We start from the raw sequence: 16,532 nt of genomic DNA on the forward strand, positions 1-16,532 counted from the left end.
ATAGACTAATATATAGTCAATAGCTATTATTAATAGTTAAATCTATCTCTCTCTCTTTATTTTATCTTACTATTTACCCTCCTCTCTACCCTACTATCTACCTTTATAAGACTACTACAGCTGCTTCTTCTACTTTATATAGTTCTATCTCAGCCTATTATAAATATAATAATTACTTAGTTTCTTTATATAACCTCTACTAATCAAAGTTTAGTAGTTAATAGCTTATTCACTAAGACCACTAAGGCTAAGAACCCCCCTATTAAGCCCTACCCCCTCCTTTTCACTAACTAGCTACCCTATATAGTATATCTTAAAAATATCACTTAGTATAGTGTTTTATAGCACTGAACTATCAGCTAGATTATAATAATAGACAACGCCATATATTTTATTAGATATAAATTAGTCCTAGGCCCCCTAGTACACCTATATATCGTCTGCCAGTATAAACAGATAGTTTACTAGCAGATCTATCTACTCCTAGCCTATAAGTTACAGGTTATACTACGCTAGTACTATACCTATCTACAGTTGATTGGTGATAGTAATAATATTGCGGCAGGCGAAGCTGCTAAGACGGCCTATAAGGCCCTTTACGACCTACTCGTTCGACATCGCCATTATACCAATAATACCCCATATCTGGTTATTCAGTAGATCGAGATAATAATTGGCTAGGCTAGAATGGAACTCCTGTACAGTAGTCTCTGGACTATAAGCATCATATACAGTCACTACTATCTTTCCTACGATCGATTATACGAACTATAAACCTAAAATAATGACTAAATCCGACTGCTATAGAGATTAAGATAGTCATTAAAAACCGCGGATTAAGCGCTTCGCTCCACATACATTCTACGGTGCATCCCCCCTACGGCTGGGGGTCCGGGGGGCGCCGTTAGCCCCCTGGTAGAATCAAAGACCAGTTCGGAGAATATACCAGTATGAATGATCTGGCACTCTGTATGTAGGTAGTCTAGTGCCAAAAATAGGCGCTGGAGTGTAAATGCCAGGACCGGTGCTGGCAGCCTCCGTATCGGGTTGCGGTGTAGAAAGGCCCAAAGATTTTCCCATAGAGGAGGATGCACAAGGCATCTATGTGTGTCTTCGGGTCCGTCAATATCAAACGAGTCAAGTAACGATCTGACAGCATCACGGCCTGGATGCTTCTTGGAAGCCCTCTCTATGCGTTTGTACATATTCAGCTCGTTGTCCAATTGTTGTCCCATAGACGCTGAATTGATAAAGATTTTGAGGGTAACATAACGACGGTGACTACGATACTAGTGTAAGCAAGCCAGCCGATCTAGTGTGCTTCTCTCCATAGAGGCTGTGGTGGTCTTACTTCATATCGCGTGCAAGCCACACAGTTGAGCTGGCTCCAAACCCCAATTTTCCAACAACTTGATATCGTTCTTTGAATATTTCCCCTATTCGAGTAGGGTAATACCGGGAAGCAATGTAACCTGGGATAGTCTCTTCTTCAATTTTCTGACTTGCAGAAATTCGGACGAAGTTCGAGTTGGAGAAGTTGAGTGGCTTCCATGTCCGTCCGAGCTGGGGCAGCGACCGCAGGAGCGATGACAGCATTGTCTGAGATAATGCGAAAGGGATTTTGAGAGGCAAGGCTCTGCAAATAGAAGAGATGTGATGCGGATGCTAGCTAAGAATGAAGAAAAACAGTGCCTGGCGAAGGAGGTCGGAGATCCTCAAGTCAAGTAATCTGCCTCCACTAGCAAAAACCGTCGACTAGAGAACTGGTAGATATACCAATATGGTTTACCCGTATGGAAATTAGTGATAAAATGAGCAATTGTTGCGCATGGCTGGCGTCGGGGCAAGGCTAGAGGCCTCCCCCTTTAAGGCGACATGGTCGCTCTTCCTACTTGGTCTGTAATGTACACCGAGACCATGAATAATTTGTCACCCTACCAGGTATGATGGTTTCAGCTAAGCGCCTGAGAAATTGATGGCTCCATGTCGGTCATCCATTAATCGGAAATCTTCACAGTGAATATCCAGAAAGGCATGATGCTCGTGAGATTTAGCCGCCGACGTTGTTGGTGACCAATAGTGTATATATCGCTTTCCAATCAACAGCTGTTTCGGTATCGACGCGATTAACTAATCTATCATAAGAAACGGCCTTACCCCATCTTGCCTTTGTTTTCTACCATCTTGCCTTTGTTTTCTATAAATCTGAGACGATCCTTAGGCCCTGTATGTATGCTTTTTGGCTTAGAGCCATTCTCTAACAGCCTTTACCCGCTCCTTATATCACGAATTTTGTGTAACTTAGCGCCATTAGTGCAGATCTCACAACCTGGGAAGTTGGTTCACTGGCCATCGCGTTCTAATCGGCTGGGTTTCTTCTCGCATAACAAACTAGCTCATAAAGGGAAATCTTCTCTATTAGGAAATTAAGTAGCAGTCTGGTTGTTCCCCCAGTCTCCTACGCCGTTGGAGATTGACCATAAGGTCATCCGCTATCATTTTCAGCCAGCCTAAGACCATATGCAATGTCACACTTAATTCCATTTTGGGGCTCTTGATTACTTCAGCTCAGGGCTGGTGGTCTTCCATTGGGTCGTTGGCAACCATAAGAAGTACCGGTACAAAGGATTTAAACATAGCCTTGTAAATAGCCCTACCAAATATCTATTATTACGAACAGCCTGCGGAGATAAACGGAGTAAACAGTATATAGAGCCGTAGAGACTGGGGAAGATTCCAGGCTGTGAAAGGCTGCACGATGAGATAGCCAATTGGACACGGCATGTACTGCTCAGCCTAGCAATCACCATGCGAAAAAGGGCTCCTCTGTGGATATGTAGTTTCACCAGCTGCCAAATTAAGGAGTCTCATCAATAGTATCCATAAATATCCCCAAAAGTCCAGGATATATACTCTGGATTCCTTTTCTATCATTCCATTACATTTCAATATCCTAACCCAAAGATGCGGTTCAACGCGGATGTTGTATCTCGAAGGTTAATCGACGAGTAAAGCAAACCCTATCACCATGCCGGGTAAGCTAGGCCTTTACCTTTCGACTCAAAATTGGTAGTCAAATTTGCGAAAGAGTACCACAAATAGGTTGAATTCCAATTAGATATCGAGCTCCTCAAGAACCTACCACTAAGCTATTAGATACCCACAACTAATCTCCTCGGCGGCCTAGACAATATCTTAGCAAACGCTGCCGCCGCTAATATATACACTAGCCAATATAAGTTCGATACAGAGATATATAATCTCGTCGGGTCAGTATACCTAGTTATCGCGCTATACCTTTATTTAGCAAGCCCTTATAGTAATATCTTACTTTTTTTTTTTATTATTATAATAGCTAATATGAATACGACTTTATACTAGAATCCTGTTAGGACTAGGGCACTGGTCCCCCCTAGTCTAACGTTGTGCGCTACTTATATCGGTCCCGGGCATGCTAGAACATAGCGTTCTAGCATATTTTGTCTTTTGGCTTGTTTGGTTAGTGCGCCCGGGCACATGCCGTAACAAATCCTCTATATACATTATTAAATCTAGTAGTATTATACAATATATAATATGTATAGACTTTAGTGTATAGAGGGGTATATGTATATTACTAGTCTAGTAGAATAAAGTATATATACTATTTAGCCTTTTAGTAGACCTAGTGGTTCTTGAAGGTGTCATTGCCGATGGCCCCGTTGGAAGAGCTGCCCAGTCCCGCCTCGCCAAAATCGCGGTAGACACGATCCCGGGCAGCCGATTTGTCCTTGCGGATGGTCAGACAATTAATCCCGAGGAAAGTGGTGATACGGTTAATGACCAGCACAGCCCAGTGCATGTAAATCACCAAAGCAAAGAGGAAGTAAAGACGCAGGTACCAAAGCTCCAACCATCCTGCAACCATGGGGAAGCCCAGGCGCGGGAGGTTGGCAAGCACAGCACCGCCAATCAGGGGAGCTTGCAGGACAGTCCAATAGGGGAAGGGTTGTCTCAGCAGATGGGCTAGGATAATCATGGTGGTCATGCGTCCGAAGACGAAGGAAATGGTCCAGCAATAGAGCACCAGGTGGTTATCGGACAGAAGGGTCGAGTAAGGCGAGAAGAGCCAGGCGATGTTGCACAAGGTGAATGCAATCATGGGCACCCACTCCTTCAGCAGAGGAGTGAAAGGCAGGCCCTGCCTCTTACGTGCCTCCATGACATTCAGGATACATCCCGGAAGATGGCCGAGGAAGAAACCACCGACCAGGATTGGTACCCAGAGGTCTTTGACCGAGTTGTGGCCAAATATCTGCGGCAGGTTGATGAGGTTGGTGATCGGCTGCGACCAAATACCAGGACCCCAAATCCCAGAGGCAATCATAATGCCGATTGCAATGAGAAGGCCTTCGGTAGGACCATTGAAATAACCCAAGTACAAGGTGTGGGTGTGGAAGGTTTCCCAAGTCGAAAAGTACATCGCAAGGCATGGGACGAGTGCAGTGTACGCACCGAGCTGCGAAGCACCGAATCCCATCGCAGCGGTCTCCAACAGACTCGCCAGAGTACAGTTCAAAGAGTCGATACCGTGACTATGTTTCGTCAGCGACGCTCTCCCATGGGTATCTCCAGGGCGGTACAAACTCAAACAACTCTCCCAGCCCGCTGGAAGTTCCGGTTCTCCGTGCTTGTTTACCGTCCACATTGTCCAGAGTCGAATACCTATTTATCGTGAGCTTCCAGCCAGTTGCATGGCGACAAAGACCACTAACATCCACATGCCTAAGGCAAAGCTGAAGTATAACCACGATGGACCCTAGGTGAAATCTAGCTTCAGTAAACGCCAACCAGGTTGGTAATCCATCGCTCTTACCGGTCCCACCATATCAGGCATGAAGATCTCAATAAAAAACACGTTGCCCACAATGAAGAAGAACCCGAGAAGGGTGACCATGTTGGGCGCAATCCACATAGGCAGAACCTCGACGAAGGCATTCCACTATAGACGAGTCGAAGGTCAGCCGGCTATTTGTGAATAGGAAATCGTGAATGCAAAGAGCCGTACATAGTGCCTGAGAATATAATTTGAGATGAAGGACTTGTCCACACTGGAATACTTGTAGGACTTCAGGGGTAGCAAGGCATCGTCGGAGAGGGATTCTTGGGTCTCTGCAATGAATAAACCTAGTTAGCACTGAAAAAAAACATTCCTCCATTCCTCCATGAGCTGAAAGTCAACAGACCTTCGACCATCCGCTGGATCGTGTTCATTGCGGGAGTTGGGGCGCGTCGCGTGCGCTCTTGGGCAGCGGTTCTCTCGAACACTATATACTCGACGACTCGGCGGAGCGTGGTCTTCTGAAAATAGTGAAAACGGTGGAATATTACAATACTGCCGAGCGCACACCCAATAACAAGTATAGCGATCCAAAAAAATACCGAGGACAAGGAAGGGACGAGGCATAATGTCTCACTAGAGGATTTTCAACCGCGGGTCACGTGTCGGTCTCCGCATCGGATTGGAACGCGAGGCAGTCCAGCTCCACCGCAAGGTTGCTTCGGCCAACGGAGTTCTTCAGTCGCTCTCTTGCCATCATCGCATCGCTCAGCCGTGGGCTTCACATCCTGTGGCCGTGGCTCTCACCTCACTCGTCCCTCTTTACCCACGACTCCCGCCAACTGCCGCGCCGCTAGGCTCTCTCCCTCTCGCTGTTGATCTACCCACGAGCTCAGTCGCGCGCATCGAAGCTCGATCCACGCTGCCACCGCGCGGAATCGCCCATCGCTCGTTTCCCGATTATGGTCGCCTATTGAGGTTGGATGGACATGAAGGTTGATTGTCCACGCAGCGCCCCCTGCGCACCATAATATTGAGGACTTTGCGCAATGCCGGGCGTCATCGAGACGCCGGCCGGCGCTGGTGCGTCACAGAAGGATCCAAAATTCACCCTCGGACACCAGAAGGTCGAGCTGGATATTGATTTTGTCAACAAGAGCCTTAAAGGCAGCACAGAAATCACCATTCATCCGTCTGAGAAGAGGCTGCCGGAGATTCTGTTGAACTTTCGCCAGGGTGAGATCAAGCGCTTGACGGTCAATGGAAAGACCGCAACGACGAAGTACGACGACCCGTACGAGAATTTGCAGCTCTACGGAACGCAATACCATGAGCTCCTGATCAAGAAGACGGATCACCTCTTAAAGACTCCGGCAGAGCGCGAGCTACACATCTTGGTTCCCAAAGGCGTTCGGATTGATGAGCTGGACCCATCGTCCGCAGAAGCCCAGGACCAAATTGCGTTGCAAGGTGCTGGGGGTGATATCGATGGACCAGGTATTACGAGGGCTCCCGAGGCCAATCTCCCCCGGTTTACAGCAGTGACTGTGTATATCGAGTTTACGATCGATCGCATTCGTGATGGATTGCAGTTCGTTGGAGTCGACAGTGGAGACCGTCGTTATCCCCATGCTTATACAACGAACTCGCTGGAATCGGGTATCGGATGCCCTTTGTTTCCCTGTGTAGATGATCCATCGTCACGCTGCACCTGGGAGATCTCTGTATCATGCGCCTGCACTCTCGGCGATCTTTTCGATCGGAAAGGGCGTGACACGTCAAGCTCTGCTGCTTCATCACGCTCCCGCGCGCAAAACCGGTACATTTCTACTGATGACGAGGGCTTGGATATGTCAGTGGTGTGCTCTGGCGAACTGACGGATGATATTGTTGATCCCAAGGATCCTACTCGCAAGACTGTTTCGTTTGCTTGTTATTCACCTCTTTCTGCTCAACAGATTGGATTTGCCGTCGGGCCCTTTGAATACGTCAACCTGGCGGATTTCCGTGAAAGTGACCAGGATGAACAACTTGGACAGAATGCCATCCCCTTGCATGGATTTTGCCTGCCAGGTAGAGGCGATGAAGTCCAGAACACTAGCTTTCCAATGGCCCAGGCGATCGACTTCTTCTCATTGTCATACGGGTCCTATCCATTCTCCAGCTACAAGATTTGCTTTGTAGATGATGTTGCATCGGACACCTTGCCCACGGCATGCATGTCGATCTGCAGCAGCCATCTTCTATTCCCGGCCGAGATTATTGACCCCATGTACGACTCCACACGGGCGCTGGTTCATGCACTGGCGTGTCAATGGACTGGAATCAACATCATTCCCAACGAGCCTGCAGATACATGGGTAACTGTCGGCGTGGCCTGGTACATCACGGACACTTTCATGAAAAAGCTCTGCGGCAATAACGAATACCGCTTTCGGCTGAAGCAAATGTCTGACAGGATCTGCGAGTTGGATTATGAGCGTCCTTCCATTTACGATATGGGGAACTTCCTCAAAATCGACCCCTCCGAGTATCGATTCATTGCCCTCAAGGCGCCTCTGGTCCTGTTCATTCTCGATCGACGTCTGACAAAAGCAAGTGGAAAAGCCACCATGTCTCGCATTATCTCTCGGCTTTTTCTAAATTCGCGCATGGGCGATATTCCCAATGGAGCAGTTACTTCATCGTTATTTCAAAAAACCTGCGAGCGACTTGGCCACGCGAAGCTGGATGTGTTCTTCCAACAGTGGGTCTATGGTGCCGGATGCCCACGTTTCCAGGCCACTCAGCGCTTTAACAAGAAAAAGCTTGTTGTCGAAATGATGATCAGACAGGTCCAATCCGATCAACCGTCCGCGCGGGATCTTGAAAAGAACTCCTTCTTGCGGGATGTCAAAGAAGAGGTTCGACATGTATATGCTGGTGCTATTCAACCTGTTTTCACCGGCTCCATGACTATTCGAATCCACGAAGCCGATGGCACGCCTTACGAACACATTGTAGAGATCAAGGAGGGTGTCACCAAGTTTGATATCCCATACAATACCAAATACAAGCGGCTCAAGCGGAACAAGAAACAAAGAGAACGTGCTGTCGCATCTGGTGAAGCAGATGCTCAGGAAGAGGTTCTTCTCTACTGTCTCGGGGATGTATTACAGACGGAGGAGGAAACGCAGGATTGGCGCTTGGCTGACTGGACCAAGGAGGACGAGGAGCGCATGGGCCAAGAGTCCTACGAATGGATCCGCATGGATGCGGACTTTGAATGGATCTGCAGGTTGTCACTCGGCATGCCTGGGTACATGTACTTGTCGCAACTTCAACAAGACCGTGATGTTGTTGCTCAGCTTGAGGTGAGTCTAACTAACCAGTGTGTCTCTAACTCGACTAACTTGAAGTAGTCACTGCAATACATGGCTGCCCAGCGAGAGCATCCTTTGATTTCGACCATTTTTGTTCGCACGCTCATGGACAGTCGCTACTTCCATGGCATTCGTGCAACCGCGGCGAAAGCGTTGGTTAAGCATGCTAAAGACGAGGTAGACTGGATTGGAGAGTTTCATCTTGAAAAAGCGTTTGAGGAGCTTTTCTGCCTACCTGGGTCTCCTATGACACGTTCGAACGACTTCTCAGATCGGGCATCTTACATTCTACAGCAAGTGATTCCGGATGCCCTATCAAAAGTACGAGATAACAGTGGAAAGACTCCTTTCACTGTGAAACGCTTCCTTTTCGACAAGTTGAAGTTCAATGACAATTCCAACAACGAGGTATGTACCAGGATTCGGTCTTTGCACGAACGTTCACTCACTGTGTGTCAGTACTCGGACAACTACTATGTGGCCTCCTTGATGCGCTCTCTCTGTCATGCACTGCTGGGCAGGCACGAGCGGAATGAGCCGCGGCCAGAGGACATGTTGGGCGACGACTATAGCCACTTACTCGAAGGCCAAGCCGATGAAAACCTTGAAAAGGACGCCATTGCTGAATTCGATCGCTATAGGAGAATGGATGAGTGGTCTAGCTCTTTCCAGAACTTGTATTCACGGACCGCATTGAACTGTCAGATGCAAATGATGCAGGCTAAGATACAAGAAGTGGATTTGATGCGCTTCATCCCGTATACCCGAGCTGGAACTTTTGACTTGCTTCGTCTACAAGCCTTCGAGTGTCTTGTTGATCTCGACATCTCACAGTATTCGGAGCTTCTGCGGTGGTTAATTTTCACGATGACCAGCGATTCATCGGCCTATGTTCGGCATCACTGCCAACGACTGTTCGGGCGAGCAATGGCGCAGATTGCCTTCGGCCGCCCCCAGCAACCAGAACCCACTCAAATAGGTGGCCTGATTATCGAGCAAGAGTCATCAACCGAAATCCGGCAAGCTGATCTTGCGCGGCGACAAACTGTTCCTGGCGCTATCGAAGCCCTCAAAAAGGAAATTGCTGGCGATTCGTCCATGAGAGACTATATTTGGTCCGCATGCAACTCGCGAGTCATCGGTGTGCATGAAATATCTGAGCTCACCGACATCTGCCGCGCCTTATTCGATCCAGCAACAGCCAAGATTCTCCGGCTACGATACCCTCGATTCTGGAAGGTTCAAAACCTGGGCAATGGCAAGCTGCGATTCCACCGATCCGGTGGTGTTCGCACAAGCCTAGCGCCCTCGAAAGACTCCTCCAAGCGCAAGCGCGACGAGCATGGCATGCAGCCACCTCCACCACGCATCACCTTCAAGCAGTCCAAAACCGGCCATGGCCCCAGCACTCCCTCTTCAACAGGTCTTCCCAAAATCCACATCCCTAATCCATCACCTACACCGGCGGGTGCGAACACACCCGCTGCTTCTACGCCGTCCACTCCCGCAAGTGGTGGACTGAAGCTTAAGCTCAAGTTTGGGCAGAAAAAATAAGCCGCTGTGTTTTTGATATCTTCATGTATTCTATTAGTCTTTCATGTCGGCTCTAGCTGCCAGTCGATTCGGTGGGGGAAAGCATGGCTCCAGGCGTGAAGGACGGCGATGCGTTGCTTATTCAGAAATAATGTCATATCATTTGTTCCTACACCTTGATGTTGGTCGTAGTCCAGTCTTGGTCTAGTCAACCCGTTCTAGTCCTTACTCAAGCTTGTATGAAAGACAGCCTTGTCGTTCTAGTCGCAGGTGACCTAGCGCTTCGTGAAACACCATGCGATCTCAGTAGAGATTTTCCATTTTCCTCATTGAAATAAGTAGAAAGAAACAGAAGAGGTTTTGATTGTCCCCATATGAGCAACCGACCCAGAAACTCCCGGTATCATTATGATCGACCCCAGCAGGCAGAAAAACCGCGCGCTTTTTGCACCTCCAGCTGTAAACATCACAGATTGAGTAGGACGAGGCGCTTATTTGTCGCTTATCCGTTCGAGGGCTTCAAGCATGACGACTGAGTTGCCGCGGATGACCTAAGAAGCTATTAGCGAGGGTTCTTCAAGGTCTCAAAGAGTAAGACGTACCACCATGCCAATGGCAACTTTCTCGCCACCAGCCTTCTCCTCGAAGGCCTCGTCGAGGACGATGTTCATAAACACCTATAGACGCGGAGTTAGAACTGTCCGGAAATTTGCAAACATGCCCCGCGATCCGTGGTGGCGTAGCGACAGATTGTTGCGGTATATCGGGGAAGGCCACAAGATCGCAGCGACACTTTCACAAAGTAGGAAGGATGTTGAGACGTACGTCGTAGCCGCGAAGCACGCCGATGACTTTGCGGTTGCCGTTCAGCTGGCAGAAGACCCGCTTCTCCATGTACTGTTGGAAGATGAATTGTCAGCGATGTCATGATCGTGTACTTGCAGGAGCACAAGTCGGGAACACACCTTCTTCAATTCAGGCTGAGCTTGAGGCATTTTGGGCAAGCTGGGATCTGTTCTGCGGGTTGGCAAGATTCGAACTCATTGCGGTGGCTTTGGAGTTGGTCGCTCGGAGGAACTTTATTGCGGGTATCGATAAGAGCTCGAGCTTGCTGCATTTGCGCCGTGACTTCACAGCCGCGTTTCTTTTACATTTCTTTCTGCCTTAATCATTCATCTGCGCTTCCTTGCATAATGAGCTTCGCAAATCGCAGGAAACCTCGAAAGATCGGTGGGGAAGAGGACGAGGCCGACAATGGAGACGCTGCATCAGGTTTGTCTACAAGTCATATTACTCTAGCAAAGACAGCGTGGGGCAGAAAGCTGACTGCAAGTCCAACAGAGCCTGTCGTTAAACGACCAGGAGCATCAAAGTCGAGGCCCAAGTCGAAATTGCGTCTCTCGTTCGGCCCTGGTGAGACTTCAATGGCGGATGGCGACGATCAGGAAAGTGAAGTAGTCATTCCGAAACGGCACGGTCTCGGGCGCAAAGCCATGGAACGGAGTGCTGTTCAGCGCAGCTTGACTCCATTGAATGGATCGGACAATCTTTCTGCTCGTGTCAATCCGGATCAAGATCGACCCAGCTATAGCAACGAATACCTCAAAGAACTCCGCGATTCAACACCGTCAACTCCCAAAACAAGCACCGACGATGAAAAGGATAGGACGGTCGATGTCGCAGCTAAATTTGGAGAAGTCATGACGGTGTCTGGGCCGTCTGCCATACCGAGTGAAGCCGAGATTCGGGAGAGAAAAGCCCGCCGAGCACGACTTGCATTAGAACACAATGCCAAGGAAGACGACTTTATTTCGCTCGACGATAATGCCGTAAATGAAGACGACTGGGACGCGATTGGCAAAGGTGAAAAGGTTGAAGACACAAGATTGGTCCGAGATGATGAAGATTTTGCGGAGGGTTTTGATGAATATGTGGAAGACGGGAAAATTTCGCTCGGAAGGAAAGCAGAGCGCGAACGGAAACGCAAGGAACGAGAGGCGATGCGCGATCTGATCAATGATGCAGAAGGAGTTTCCGACGAAGAAGATTCTGACGTGGAGGAGAAAGCCGCCTACGAGGCTACTCAGACCAAGGCGGCCATGGGTAACAGCCAATCCCACGGCATTGACCGGCCCAGGACACCTCCCAAGATGACTTCGCTGCCTCGACTGGCTAGCAGTCTTGAAAGGCTTCGTACATCTCTGGCAGCAATGGAAACGTCCAAGACACAGATGATTAGTCGAATGGAAGAGCTGCGGAAGGAAAAATCGGACATCGCCGTCCGCGAAGTCGAAATCCAGGGCCTGATCAAGGAAGCCGGCGACAACTACGAGAGACTAAAGAAGGAGGCCGGTATTGATGCGACTGCCGATGCATCGGCAGGAGCGCTGGAGAAGTCGCGCGGGCTGGAGAGCATCGGCGCGCCCATGGCAACTTCGGGTTCGAGCTCAGAGGAAGCCTGAGTCTTTCTATGTGACCTGCGCTTTCCTCTTTGATAACAACAATCCACTCTGCCTTGGGACAACCATCTTGAATCTTTACGTGGCGCCGATGTTGGCTTTCTTGATACCCCATGCTGCGTTACTCCCACAAAATATATATCATGCCTCCGACTCAGTTACTTTCCTTCCTTCGCCAACCTCTACGTAAGACTGCGGGCTTGGAAGACAGTCAATAGTCAGTTCGGCGTGAGCGAAGCGTTTCGTTTCCATTCTGACATATTTAGCGTCCCTCGTCGCGCCTTGTCATGGATCGCCAGTCCCGTCGACTTAACTGACGATCACCCTCGTTTATATCGTCACTCGGATGCGACACCGATCGAGCTCTTCTTCGATCTATTCTTTGTGGCGAACCTGTCGACTTTCACAGCCACGCATGAAATCAATAACGTGAATGGTATGCTAGTTGCAGTACTCCGCCACTGTCTTTCTGACTGGTTGCAAGCTCTAGGTGCATACATTGGCTTCCTCGGGATCATATGGTTTACCTGGCTCCAAGTCACCTTGTTCGACGTTCGGTTTGCGAGAGACTCCATTTTCGAGCGCCTCTGTAAAGCGGTTCAGCTAGGCGCGATGGTTGGGTTTGCCTCTGCCGGAACTCGCTTCACCACCCGTGTTCGCGATGAAAATGTCTGGGCATTTGAGTCACTCAGCTTAATCCTGGCGGGCAGTCGAATGCTCCTGGCTGTTCAGTACTCCATTAACGCCCCCTTCATATACCCCTATATGAGGTCTGCTTCCAAAGGAGTGTCCTACACAGCTATAGTGTTCTGGACAATGACCTTTTTCTACCTTGGGGTATGTGTCTTTCACCCCATATCTTCTCAACTTTTCTCACCTGCTTTCCTAGATGTACTTTGCATTTCGCCGGGCTTATGATCTTCGCTCTCGGATTTGGACTGTTTGGTTTGTTCTCTTCGGGGTTGAGATGTGGACGGTGATGGGGGTCTCTTGCGTCTTTCCGGAGATCGGGCTGCAGGATACCCACCTCAATGTCCGAATGAGTCTTCTCACCCTTATTATCATTGGCGAGGGGGTCATTTCGGTCACCCGAATTGTCAATAAGACGGTCCGGCCGGGGGGATGGACGAAGTGGTCGTTTGTCCATATCTTGGGAGTGACCACAAATGTGGTGGGTTGTATGGCTTCTTCCTTCACAGTGGTGGTACTAATTCCATTCAGTATCTGCTATGGCAAGTTTACTTCGATGTATACCCACGCGGTCGACTCGAGAAACTCTCACAGCAGATATGGGCTCAGCTCCATTTTCCTTTCCATGTCGCTCTCATCCTTCTCCTAGAAGGCTCTCAGATCCTCGCATTAACGTTAGATGTGACTTTGAAATTGAAGTATCTCGCACAGACATTTCTGTTCGTCTGCGAGGAACCGCGGCCCAGCCCAGCGAGAGCAGTTGACCTGATTCGAAGCACGATCGCAGACATGGAGATTCCGTTTAGTCGGGGTGCGACGCAAGAATGGACCGCCATCTCACAACTTTTGGAAAGTCTGTCTCATCAGCCTATCTGCCGGACCATCATATCAGTGAACTTCGATTCCACAGATGACCTGGTTAGTGACCTCATGGGCAATGTGACCGCCGCGCTGTTTTCAAGTATGGACATCACTCCGACCACAAAAGAGGATATAAGCCTGCTTGACAGCCAGCAACTTCTACAGATGTACATGAAGGTCTTGGCTTTTGTGTACATCTATTTCTTTGTCGTTGCAAGTCTCTCGATGGGCCTTTTCACAGCCTTTTCATTCTTGTCCCGTCGACACGAACGCCAACTTTATCTCAGCCTCTCTACTGCCGTTCGTATCTTACTAGCTATTTTCTTGGCTAGTTTGGTTTCATTCGCAAGTCATTTTTCACTAGCTTATTCATTCATGACCTCGCCCATCATCCTGTACGCCTTCACGTTAACGCTTTTGACTGGTCTGTCCCTTTTTATCTCCCCTCCTGTGACGTTTCTGATTGGCTCTAGTTCTACTGACTGACCGACTTTTGGACTTTCTGGCATCCCGGAGAGACGCAGCTGGCCGACGGAAAGGGGAAAACAACGCAGAGCTCAAGCGCCAGACCTCTCCGCCGGGGATGTCGATGGCGAACCCGGCTCCCGCTGTGCAGTGCAGCACCGACCAAAATGTTTCAGTGTCCCCAATGGATAGGCGAACTCGTTCTCAGCGGACTGGGCCTCGTAAGACCATGCAAGCAGAGCGTGGCTCCCCTTGAATAGTCTCATTTATCGACCCTCCAGAATAATCTCACCTGGAGATATACGGATGACTGAGGTTGCATTCCTGCATGTATGCCCATTGGTGTTATGTAGGTGCGGCCGTGATGCGCCGTGGCCGCTGTTGTCCCTTGTCCCAACATGTTTCTCGAGGGCCGGCTTCGTGTTCTTCAAGATATCGTATGTTTCTTGTTAATGGGGAATGGTGTCACACCTCCGAAACATTTGGAGTTGATTAAAATCATCAGAGACAGCAGGGGAGTAGGAGATATCTGTCGTACCAGGAATATTATTGGCGCAATACCCGCGACAGCGCATAGCTACATGACTGCTAGAGCGCTGTGGGATCCTGGGTATGCAGCAAGCCACAGCTGGCGGCATCATTAGGATGAACTATTCCGCCCTTCGAATAATTCCACGCATTTTTTTTCGTTCTCTCTGGCACTTTGAGCTCTAAGTCATTGGCTTAAGTATCGACAGTCGTGAATTCAGGCATGATATCGATAGGTAGCTTGCTCTGATAGCGATACGAGTACTCGAGAATCTGGTCATGAACTGAGTGAAGGATGTAAACCATTCCTTGTTTTCTTCTCTAGCCTTATCTAGTCGCTCTCATTCTTGGAACTGCCATGAATTCCATGCTGCATATATGTGCATCCGAGGACTTATTTCACTTAGACCAATGCTTTATTTTCTAGTGACGGCTAGGAATACACTATCATCACCTTATCACTGTTCTCCTCTTGGGGCACATTTCATGTCTCCAACCTGATCCAATGAAAGTCCTACCTCTAATCACCCGACGGGTCTTACTATAAGCTCCCCGGGCCCTCTCAGATGGAGTACAGAACTAGTGACATGCAGCAGATTTATGGAGTAGAAGCTCCAGCAAATGGAGAAAAGAAGAAGTGGCATGCATATGCAGTTATCATTCTGGCCACACCGATCATATGAGACAACAAGGGCTATCTTCACACACCCTTGAAGTCTGAACGAGTGTTTCCGATACTGCTTGGATCTCCATGATAGCAGGTACAAATAATTTACCATATCTACCGGCTGGTCTTGGTCTCGAAGGACCTCTCGACCAGGTTAATCGCTTGCATGGTCTGCCTCGTCTCTGTTCTATACTCGATTGGTTTACATCATAATACTCTCCCATCCCAGAGAACTAATCTGTGCAACTTGGTACATTCCAGTGCGAGGAGTGAGATAATTCCCGATTCTTGTCCTCGTCCATACTGATACCAGGTATGCCAGCCCGGGGATAAACCGAGACAGCAGCGGGCTGGATCGGCCGGTCACAAGCACGCCCACTCGGCATCGTTTCCTAGCGGGCGCTGCAAGCTGCAGTCCTTGGCTGGAATGCAGAACATAGCCGTTGCGCGTTCGCAGCATCCTGCGGGCCGGTTCTCTATCTTGCCGGTTTCAACGCCACCCAGCCCATCCCATGGCGGGCGAAAGAAGCTTCTTTGAAACGGGACCAATCGCTGGGATGTGCTGGTCCGGGGGAGTTGTGGGGCGCTCTGGGGTTTATCGGTTTCTTTCTGGCGATGGCTTTAGAGGATGGGGGTTCCTATGCTGACGCATGCTGAGGGAGAAACACACCTGGCCCAGTAGATAACTAAGAGCCAATCGAAGCATTCCCACACCCAAAGGGGTACAAGGACCACCTTCGAGACTATCGAGACGAGCGTGGGGGTTAGCCTTTTCTTTTTGCCATGTAGTTAGCCTATTCTTTGATGTCCTCGGTAGATCGCATCCCCAGGAGTAGACAGATCACTTCCTACCACCGGGAGTGTCTTGCGTGGTCCAAAACAGCTGGCCGTGCATACTGCTACCCCCTATGGAAGTTGCTTTTTATGGGTTGGTTGGATTGGTCCGACTGCGTCTGATTGGAGCGGATGCGAGAGAGCCTCTCCAGCAAGCCCTATGTGACTATCCGGTCAGGATGGAACATTATCAACTCGCCCGCGCCAAGAGCTGGGAATGGAGTCCCAGGCGGGCCATTGATCAATGATTCCCAGCGTATGTTGGAATACTGATGGTGGCTTGGGTTGGTCTGGTTCAGGGCGGTAGGCTGGAA

The 16,532-nt window shown here is 49.2% G+C and overlaps 5 protein-coding genes across 5 annotated transcripts; 2 read left to right on the forward strand and 3 right to left on the reverse strand.

Moving 5' to 3' along the window:
• Positions 1 to 1,347: 1,347 nt before the first annotated feature.
• Positions 1,348 to 1,596, reverse strand: N7459_002212 (kinase-like protein; the record flags this gene model as incomplete). The annotated part of the gene is made up of 1 exon (XM_056941397.1): positions 1,348 to 1,596. One exon carries the CDS (start codon positions 1,594 to 1,596, stop codon positions 1,348 to 1,350), a length of 249 nt encoding a protein of 82 aa, XP_056803252.1.
• A 2,068-nt stretch (positions 1,597 to 3,664) lies between these two features.
• On the reverse strand, positions 3,665 to 5,253 carry N7459_002213 (uncharacterized protein; the record flags this gene model as incomplete). Its single annotated transcript, XM_056941398.1, has 6 exons — positions 3,665 to 4,574; positions 4,627 to 4,704; positions 4,755 to 4,798; positions 4,856 to 4,981; positions 5,048 to 5,151; positions 5,226 to 5,253. The coding sequence occupies 6 exons, from the start codon at positions 5,251 to 5,253 to the stop codon at positions 3,665 to 3,667; spliced, it is 1,290 nt and encodes a 429-aa protein (XP_056803253.1).
• A 615-nt stretch (positions 5,254 to 5,868) lies between these two features.
• Positions 5,869 to 9,735, forward strand: N7459_002214 (transcription initiation factor TFIID subunit TAF2; the record flags this gene model as incomplete). Its single annotated transcript, XM_056941399.1, has 3 exons — positions 5,869 to 8,172; positions 8,221 to 8,589; positions 8,641 to 9,735. The coding sequence occupies 3 exons, from the start codon at positions 5,869 to 5,871 to the stop codon at positions 9,733 to 9,735; spliced, it is 3,768 nt and encodes a 1,255-aa protein (XP_056803254.1).
• Positions 9,736 to 10,205: 470 nt separating this feature from the next.
• On the reverse strand, positions 10,206 to 10,709 carry N7459_002215 (putative small nuclear ribonucleoprotein SmG; the record flags this gene model as incomplete). The annotated part of the gene is made up of 4 exons (XM_056941400.1): positions 10,206 to 10,265; positions 10,317 to 10,391; positions 10,540 to 10,611; positions 10,680 to 10,709. 4 exons carry the CDS (start codon positions 10,707 to 10,709, stop codon positions 10,206 to 10,208), a joined length of 237 nt encoding a protein of 78 aa, XP_056803255.1.
• Positions 10,710 to 10,907: 198 nt separating this feature from the next.
• Positions 10,908 to 12,176, forward strand: N7459_002216 (uncharacterized protein; the record flags this gene model as incomplete). Its single annotated transcript, XM_056941401.1, has 1 exon — positions 10,908 to 12,176. One exon carries the CDS (start codon positions 10,908 to 10,910, stop codon positions 12,174 to 12,176), a length of 1,269 nt encoding a protein of 422 aa, XP_056803256.1.
• Positions 12,177 to 16,532: the final 4,356 nt, after the last annotated feature.

This window comes from Penicillium hispanicum (assembly GCF_028827665.1).
Source record: "Penicillium hispanicum strain IBT 35686 chromosome Unknown utg000002l_segment0_segment0, whole genome shotgun sequence".
NCBI lineage: Eukaryota > Fungi > Ascomycota > Eurotiomycetes > Eurotiales > Aspergillaceae > Penicillium > Penicillium hispanicum.